This window comes from Pteropus vampyrus, unplaced genomic scaffold (genome assembly GCF_000151845.1).
Source record: "Pteropus vampyrus isolate Shadow unplaced genomic scaffold, Pvam_2.0 Scaffold31, whole genome shotgun sequence".
Lineage (NCBI taxonomy): Eukaryota > Metazoa > Chordata > Mammalia > Chiroptera > Pteropodidae > Pteropus > Pteropus vampyrus.
Window position 1 is genome coordinate 10,707,155 of NW_011888812.1, and position 8,384 is coordinate 10,715,538.

The window sequence follows — 8,384 nt, forward strand, 5'->3', positions numbered from 1 at the left end:
TGTTCACCTCACGGTTTCCTCACCTGCTTGCCTTGTTTTATCACCTGCGTTCCCTCCTTTCATTCCGAAGCTCAGAAACCGGAACCTCTGCTTCCTACCCCGCGACCGCCCGGAAGAATATATGATGCACACTTCCGCTTCCGGTCCGTGCCCTTGAGGCTCCGTGTCCTGTGGGTTTTGCTCTGCTGCTTGATCTGCATCCGGAAAACATGGCTGCGGTAGCGGCGAGGGGCTGTTGGCGGGGGTTCGTGGGAGCCGTAGCGCTGCCCAGGGGTGAGCAGGGGACAGTCGGATGAGGCCCGGGGCAGGAGCAGCAGGGCTCCCTGTGCAGGGAGTCCCTCAGGACTCACCTTGCGCTCTTTTGCCTTTTGTCTCCCTGTACAGTGGCGAGGAGACCCTCGGTGTTGTTGCTGCCGATGAGGAGGGAAAGCACTGCGGCCGACACGCGCCGTGAGTATGTGCGAGCCCGGCCCTTCTCGGGACTACAGACGGGGGCCTTTTCATTCCTTTTGTCAGCTGTTTGTTCTTGCTCTGGGATGCCCTTCTCTGTGTCCTGGCAAATCTCTGCTTGTCCTTGGAGCCCTGATTGCAATGGTCTTCACTCTGCAGGCAGAATCAGGCCCTCCTGGAGCCTTTAGAGCCTGTCTCTTATGGCCCTGATTGCCCCCATGTTCATCTCCATGGTTACTTTTTTCTTTGATTAAACTGTCAGTAGTTTGAGAGCTGGAAACAACCTTCGGGCCTCAGCCTAGTGTAGAGCCTGCTCACATTAATTGAGTGCTTATTTTGTGCTGGTCACTTTGCGAAGTGTTTTAGTGAATGATCTTATTTAGTCCTCACAACAGTCTTATAAAATCGATAGTATTATGCTCTTCATACTATAGATCAGGAAACTGTCCAGAGAAGTAACTTGCCCAGGGTCACAGCACCAGCTGAGTGACAGAGCAGGCCTGCCTGCTGCCGAGGCAGAGAACACTTAACCATTACCTTGCAGTCTATGATGTGTGGGTACTCAATGATTTCAGGTTGCATGAATGAGATATGTGACAGTCAACATAAGCTGACTGGGAGTCAGGAGACTTGCATTTTCCCCTTTTTGGGCCTCAGTTTCCTCATCTTTGTAAAAAAAAAAAAAAAATGGGACGGAGGTTCAACTAGATAATCTGTGAGGGCTCTTAAGCCCTGAAATTCTTAGCTTGAGAACCTGCTATGAGCCAGGTGCTAAAGAGATTCACAGAAACCCAAGAGACTGGATGCAGGGCTGGCTGCTGCCTTTGCCATTCCTTTGTTAAATATGCCTTCTCCTTCCAGCCACTGTCAGACCACGGAATGATGTGGCCCACAAACAGCTCTCAGCTTTTGGAGAGTATGTGGCTGAAATCCTGCCCAAGTATGTCCAACAAGTTCAGGTAATATTCACTACTGTTGTTTGGTCTGGGACAAGAAAGAACCATATTCTCAGGTCATGTGGGAGTGAGCATCCCGGTATAAAAAAAACCCCACAGATTCTTTCATCCCATCTTGGGCTTCTTTCTCTACCTTAAACCAGGAGAATCAGCTGAAGTTAGCTGTTCCCTCAGTAGCTCTTTGTTGTCTCTCCCCTCCTGTTCCATGCCTGCAGGTGTCCTGCTTCAATGAGTTAGAGATCTGTATCCATCCTGATGGAGTCATCCCAGTGCTCACTTTTCTCAGGGATCACAGTAACGCACAGTTCAAATCTTTGGCTGATCTGACGGCAGTGGACATCCCCACCCGGCAGAACCGTTTTGAGGTCAGTAAGGAGATTTGAGAAGGTTTGGGAAGAAAAGAAGGGACAGGAAGGTGACAGCTACCACTGGGACCCATAGCCTTCTTAGTTTCAGTCTGGGTCAGAGAGTTCAACACAGCAGTTAAACTGGGGCCTCAGAAGCAGGCAGACCTCGAGTTTGAATCCTGGATCTGCACTCATAGGCTGTGTAACTTCAAACATTTTGTTGAATCTTTCTGAATTTTAGTTTTCTTATGTGCAAAATAAGCATAAAATTGTCCTTACCTCATAGAGTGGTGTGAGGATTATATGAAATAATACAGATAGATTGCTAGCACACAATAAGTTTTCAATACTTCTTGATATTTACTGATCATGTACTGTTTACCAGATCCTGGGATTGAGAAAGAAATAATACTGAATACCTGTCCTCCAGGAGTCTCCCATAGTCCCCCTGTGAGCGAGGACACATAAACAGCTTACTGTAATAACATGTAACACATGGGATGTTATAGAGATGCTATAAGAATGCCAGGAGGGCCACTTAGCCCTGTCTGGGAGGCTTCTTTGAAGAGAGAGAATTTTTGTGCTGAATCTTAATGGATGACCAGGAGACCAGGAATTAGCCCAGTGAGGATTAGGGTTTGGGAAGATGGGATCAAACGACATCCCAGACAAAGGGAATAGCATAAACAAAGATAAACATGCTGACATGCTGAGCTATTGTGTGGCTTAGGCCTTTCAAAGTAGTTGTAAGTATAGAAGGATCTTGAGGTTTTGAACTTTGGACGGAAGGCAGGTTCACAGGGTGGAACCCAACCCATCCTATATCTTCATCATTGGTGCTCCCACTCAGGGACTCCTGCCTCAGACCCTTCAGCCTGTGGCCATCTTGGTTTTCCAGCTCCCTCTATTCTCTTAGATTGTTTACAACCTACTCTCTCTGCGCTTCAACTCCCGGATCCGTGTGAAGACTTACACAGATGAGCTGACACCCATTGAGTCCACTGTCTCTGTGCACAAGGCAGCCAACTGGTATGAGAGAGAGGTGAGTTAAAATAGACACGTTAGTCTACGCCATGCCACCCTGAACGTGCTCGATCTCATCTGATCTCAAGCTAAACAGGGTTAGGCCTGGTTAGTACTTGGATGGGAGACCACCTAGGAATACCAGGTGCTCTAGGCGTTTTAATAGATAGACAGATTAGATAGATAAAATAAAATAAAATAGACACGTTGGATCCTGCCTCTGGGCTAGAGTTGTAGAATTGGTTGAAACTACTGGATGTAGCATAGCCGCTCACCCCTGTGTTGGCACTGATGGACTGGTTGCCTGAGGACCTCTTTTTTCTAGATATGGGACATGTTTGGAGTCTTCTTTGCTAACCACCCTGACCTAAGAAGGATCCTGACAGACTATGGCTTTGAGGGACATCCTTTCCGGAAGGACTTCCCCCTGTCTGGCTACGTTGAGGTGGGAGCCTTGGAACTGGGGCAGCAGCTCAGGGAGGGACTGGCAGGGAATGTGGGGGATCGTGGGTGTGACAGTAAATATGGTTCGTGGATTGTGGTGGTTTAAGAGCATTGGCTCCAGATTCAATTCCTGACTCTACTTTTGTAATCTGGGGCAAGTTTTCTCATCTGCAAAATGGAAACAATAATAGTACTTAAGGTTTGCGATGTGCTAAATGATTTATATGTAAAGCCTGGTGTATTATAAACGCTCAGTTGATGTTAGGCACTATTGTAGTCATTTTAATGACCACGGTAACCTTGAGGACATGCTTAGTCTGTCCCCAAGATCTGAAAGTGGAGTATCATTTTACCCTGCCCTGGATCTCTGAGAAGGGAGCTGACAGGGAAGACACTAAATGTTCAGTCTTCGAGAATGGCCAGAGGCAGGAGCAGTAAGGTGACTACAAAAGCCTTATAAAGAATTTCAGTGCTGCAGGTTGTTTACTAGCAGGAGAAGGGGCTATGGTATACATACAGGTAATTTTGTAGCAAAGTAATTTTTTAGAAATGTTGAGAGTAGCAGTCCAGCCCTTCTCTTTAGTACCCAAATGCTTCTCTTTTGCATGGTTCCATTTCCTTCTCGAGCTACTTCTGGTCAGGACTACTTCCCTCTCATCTCACCTTCAGTCTCCCCTATGGTCCCCCTAATCTGGTTTGCCTTTTCACTCCAGTACCTGTTTGTCCTTACCATGTCCAGCTGATCCTCCAATAACAAGAAAAGCCAAGTTGACTGCTTTACATCTTGACAATGTTAATGCCAAGGCCACAGGGCCTGAACTTGAGTGCTTGCTAGTTTAGGTTTACTCTTTTTCAGCTACTGATTTGCTTCCTAATCCTGGGCAAATGCTTACCATTACCTTATGAGAGTGTGGATGGGTGAACAAAGTCAGTTCTGCTGGAACAGGAGCTCAGAGCTCATGATGTGGGTAAAGGAGCTGGAGAAATCACCCATGGCCTTGGAAAAAGTGGGTTTCTTACTGGAACAAGGCCTCAGTGCACAGACTTACCTTTCTCTTCTGCAGTTACGCTATGATGATGAAGTGAAACGGGTGGTGGCCGAGCCAGTGGAGTTGTCCCAAGAGTTCCGCAAGTTTGACCTGAATAGTCCATGGGAGGCTTTCCCTGCCTATCGCCAGCCTCCTGAGAGTCTCAAGCTGGAAGCTGGAGACAAGAAACCGGAAACCAAGTAGCTTCAGGGAAGGCATGTGGATCCTAGAAAGCGCCTTATCTATAATTGAGTGTATGTGTAAATAAAATCCTACTTAAAACTCACCACTTCCTCTGTGCTCATGAAGCTTTGACTCTGGAGAGAGGAGATGCAGACGGGTTTTCCTTGCTCCTTTAGACTAACAAAAGAGTGTGTTTTAATGGGACTAAATAGTGCAGTTGCAGACATGATGACCTGAAGCCCTGGATATATTTCTGAAAGAGGGATTCTGGGGCTGAAATTGAAAGATCTCAGTCCACTGGGCTCAGGATGGGTGTGGCATGGCCCTTTCTAAAAACTGGAGGAGGTCCAACAACTGCTGGAGAAAGCCCCTTGTCTGGTGGATCCAGGAGCCTGAGTGGAACAAGGAAACCCCCACCCACCCTCATCCCATCCAAACAGCCACAGGGATCCATGAGCCAACAGCCAGAACCAGGAAGAGCCGCAGCTCATTTTTGAGGCTTAAACCCTGCATCCTGCTCTTTGCAACCTGATAGCCCATCATGCTTGGGCTAAGGAATCTTCCTGGACTCTAGTCTGAGCCAAGAATTTTGTAAGCAAGCAAAGGAGGTCCCAGAGATGGGGCAAAAGACACTCAGGAACTGTAGATCTGTCTCCCAAGGAATAAGACGCCCTAACCCAGCTGGTCAGGGTCTGTTCAGCCATGGCTGAGTGCCAGAGGTGAAAGCGCTCGGCTCTGCCTGTCCATGGGCTAACTGGCCATGCAATTGGAGGACCGGGTTTTGCAGCTGATGCTCTTGGCTGCTGAGGGGCTCCCTAGAGGCTGGGCTGGTCTGGCTGTCAAGACTTGGGCTCAGCTGTAGGATGTCTTGGATGTGAGGACAGAAAGTAAGGTAGTGTTATTGCATGGGCTCTTCCCTACCTCTTGGGAGGGTCAAGCTAGAGCTGTCTGCTACCAAACATTTTTCTATTAAATAAGCATCCCGCCCATCTGGGCAGGAATAGGCTGAAGGCTTGACAAGCAGCAGGGAGCTAGGCTCCTACTGCCAACAACCAAAGATTCCACATTTGTAAGGGATGGAAAGAGCCCCTGGGAAGCCAGAACCAGCCCCTCCCTGTTCAGCATTGAAGACTGACACGAAAAGCAAGGAACGCCTGGGCAGCCTGCAGTGGAAAGTTGGAGCCATGGTGTGTGGCAAACGGATGCAGGAGCAGAGAGCAGCTAGGAAGAGTAAGACTCAGAGGACGTGGTGGGGCATGGCGGGGAAAATGCAGTTCCTGGCCTCGCTAATAGTTGCCACTTGCCTCCTCCCTGGGGTGACTACAACCCAGCACCATGCAGGTACCGGGCCTTCAGGGTGGGGTGGATGGGAACCAAGGAAGGCTGCTGGCTGATAGTTAACAGTTAGTTCTATCCGAGCCTAGCAGGGCGTAGGAACTGTGGGCAGGTTCGGTACCAGGCTGACCTGTGCTGTGGGGGCTAACTGTGTGGGCCCCACCCCCAGAACTGGAGAGGTCCAGGTAAAGTCAGGGAGATAGCCCTAGGTGCTCTCAGTGCTGGCCCTGGATAGAATTGGGCCTGGGCTTATTCCAAATGTTGCACAAAGCAGCACCTCTTGATCTGCCCTGGGCTGGGAACAAGCATTCCAAGGGCCTGGCAGCACCCTAGGGTGGGATGAAGGAAGCTGTAACAGACATCCTGCCTTCCACACCATCACTGCTGAGAAGCAAGGAAGAAGTGGGTTCTTCCTAAAGGGGTTCTCAACCTTTGGGGAGGGTCAGTGGCACTGTTAGGTTACACTGTTCCCAGATGCTTATAGGGAGGGGAAGTGGGAAGTAAAGTGTCTTGTGACCCGTTGGCCTGGAGCTCTTGGCCAAGGGAACTGTAGAAGTTCAAGGAGGAGTCCTGGACATTTGCCAAAGTGGTATCTGAGTTTGGGATGATGATTCTGGGATCACAAGACCTATGCCTGGGAGGGTGAATGTCAATGTGCATGTTTGTGTAGGGGGAGGGGAACATGGGATGGCATTCTTGCTCTTGCAGCTAGAAGAACCTCTAGGCACCCTTGCCAGGCAGCTGAGGGGCACTCCTGGGAAGCTGGGATGTTCAGGGCAGAGTTTGGCAGGGGCCTGACTTCTCTCTGCTGCCCCAGGGCAGCCCATGGACAGCACCAGCGTGGGAGGTGGCCTGCAGGAGCCAGAGGCCCCGGAAGTGATGTTTGAGGTCTTTCCTCCAGCCTGGGTCAGGGGGGTGGGAGTGTCCACAGGTCCCTAAGTTCAGGGTTGGGAAGGGGGATGTCTCAAGCTGGGCCTGCTGGGGGATGGGAGGCAATCCAGCATGGGCCCTAATGCCTGCTTATGCCCCCCTGGCCCACTCTTGCTCCCTGCCTTGCCCCTGGGACCCCAGCCCACCCCTTACATAAATCCCCTTGCAGCTGCTCTGGGCTGGGCTGGAGCTGGATGTCATGGGGCAGCTGCACATCCAGGATGAGGAACTGGCGTCCACACATCCAGGCCACCGACTCAGGCTTCTTCTGCAGCACAACGTGCCCAGTGACTTGGAGGGTGCTAAGCAGCGGCTGCAGCAGTTCCAGGACCTGCGGAAGGGGCCTCCTCTTAGCCCTTGGGACTTTGAAAATCTGCTCCTCACAGGTCTATCCTGTGTCTACCGGCTCCACAAGGCTAGCGAGGCTGAGGAGAGGGGTCGCTGGGCTCAGGTCTTTGCCCTCCTGGCACAGGAAACACTCTGGGACCTGTGTAAGGGCTTCTGCCCCCATGACCAGCCCCCTTCTCTGGGACCCTGGGCTTTGATCCTTGACCCCTTCCCCTGACCCTTCCCTTTCACTTGCCAGCCTCCCCACCCACACCCCCAAGCCAGACCCATCCTAGGAAGGGACTTCCATCTGGTACCTACTTCTTCTTTCTGTGTTCTGGTCTCTGGGCTTGGCTTGTACCCTGGACCCCTGTTTACTCCTCCCCCATCTTCTTCCCTGGGTCCTCATAGGCTAAGAGCCAGGGCTCTAGGTCCCAGGCAGCAGGTGCAGGGCTAAAGGCAGAGTTGTGCATTTTGGGGGTTGAGCGGTGTGTTTAAGAGATGCTAAAAGCAAAGCTGCCAAGTAAGGCCAGGTCAGACCCTCCAACTCCTACCCTGGCAGTTGGTGAGAGGACTTGTAGAATCTAACAGGAACCTGGTAAGCGCTCAGCACCCATTCCTAATTTAGATACCACTTTTAAGCCCAACCAGTGCTCTGGGATCCCTGAACCTCCAAGTTCCCCATTTGGGCTGGGAGAATAGACTGGATATTTTTAGTTTGGTCTGTTGGAGGAAAGAAAGGAAACAGAGGAATATACTTTTCTTGATGGGGGGAATGTTTTTTTTTGTTTGGTCCCTCTTGACAAGGCTTATGAGATGAACACCCTAGAACAAAGTGAGGCTGGGAGGGGGCTGACGGAGAGACGAGCTGCGCCTGGCTGGTATAGCCCTGATCTTGTGTTGCTCATCCTATAAAATGTTCTGTTCCGGCCTCCTGGAGCCTGTATCCTTCCATGTCAGAGTAAGTTGTTTAACCCCTGTCCTGAGCGAATCACCCTCTTTCTCCTGGAAGGGCAGGAATTGGGGCAACCAAGTATCAACTGTTCATCCCATTCACATGCCCTACTGAGAGAAGGGATGTGCTCTTTCCTTGAATCCCATACCCCCAGAGAGGAGGCAGGGTGTTGCCCCTTGTCACAAAAGGGAATCACCCATCAGTGGGCCCTAAGAATGACGTCGAAGGTCAATGGGGAGGAGTCAGAGGGACTGCCTGGAAAGGGACATGAAGGGGAGGCCCACAACGTCTTAGATTAGTAGGGTTCAATCAAATTCCCACCTACTTGCCCTCCCAGGACCTCACCAAATCCTGCCCTCTGACCTCTCACCCTGACCCTGCACCTGCATTAGTGTCTTCCCACCCC

The 8,384-nt window shown here is 50.7% G+C and overlaps 4 protein-coding genes and 1 pseudogene across 7 annotated transcripts in view; 3 read left to right on the forward strand and 2 right to left on the reverse strand.

Annotated features, from left to right (window-relative positions):
* KBTBD4 (kelch repeat and BTB domain containing 4) overlaps positions 1–130 on the reverse strand; it is a 5,712-nt gene extending 5,582 nt beyond the window's left edge. Inside the window, exon 1 of one of the 2 annotated variants that reach the window (XM_011357003.2) lies at positions 8–130. Coding sequence is in view for 1 of the 2 variants with exons in the window: in XM_011357001.2 (XP_011355303.1) it covers positions 24–63 (40 nt within the window). In the remaining variant the exon portion in view is untranslated. The remainder of the gene's footprint in view (positions 1–7) is intronic. The other variant, XM_011357001.2, reaches the window with a different exon arrangement.
* The window catches only part of NDUFS3 (NADH:ubiquinone oxidoreductase core subunit S3), a 5,678-nt gene extending 1,144 nt beyond the window's left edge, over positions 1–4,534 (forward strand). The window contains exons 1-7 of one of the 2 annotated variants that reach the window (XM_011356998.2): positions 183–273; positions 385–450; positions 1,312–1,409; positions 1,622–1,771; positions 2,670–2,795; positions 3,102–3,221; positions 4,285–4,534. In XM_011356998.2, coding sequence (XP_011355300.1) covers positions 210–273; positions 385–450; positions 1,312–1,409; positions 1,622–1,771; positions 2,670–2,795; positions 3,102–3,221; positions 4,285–4,452 — 792 coding nt within the window. In that variant the 5' untranslated portion in view covers positions 183–209 and the 3' untranslated portion in view covers positions 4,453–4,534. Of the gene's footprint in view, positions 1–182; positions 274–384; positions 451–1,311; positions 1,410–1,621; positions 1,772–2,669; positions 2,796–3,101; positions 3,222–4,284 lie in introns of those variants that run through there. The other variant, XM_011356999.2, reaches the window with a different exon arrangement.
* Positions 2,818–2,933, forward strand: LOC111737821 (annotated as a pseudogene).
* A 129-nt stretch (positions 4,535–4,663) lies between the features above and the next one.
* On the forward strand, positions 4,664–8,378 carry FAM180B (family with sequence similarity 180 member B). 2 transcript variants are annotated; one of them, XR_002779579.1, is made up of 4 exons: positions 4,664–5,772; positions 6,584–6,654; positions 6,866–7,984; positions 8,316–8,372. XR_002779579.1 is itself a non-coding variant. In XM_011357005.2 (3 exons), exons 1-3 carry the CDS (start codon positions 5,508–5,510, stop codon positions 7,259–7,261), a joined length of 732 nt encoding a protein of 243 aa, XP_011355307.1. In that variant the 5' UTR covers positions 4,664–5,507; the 3' UTR covers positions 7,262–8,378. The 2 variants fall into 2 exon arrangements, 1 of the variants encoding a protein (XP_011355307.1); XM_011357005.2 differs by having other exon boundaries at positions 6,866–8,378.
* Positions 7,833–8,384, reverse strand: part of C1QTNF4 (C1q and TNF related 4) — a 3,811-nt gene continuing 3,259 nt past the window's right edge. Inside the window, exon 2 of the mRNA XM_023528793.1 lies at positions 7,833–7,848. Coding sequence (XP_023384561.1) covers positions 7,833–7,848 — 16 coding nt within the window. The remainder of the gene's footprint in view (positions 7,849–8,384) is intronic.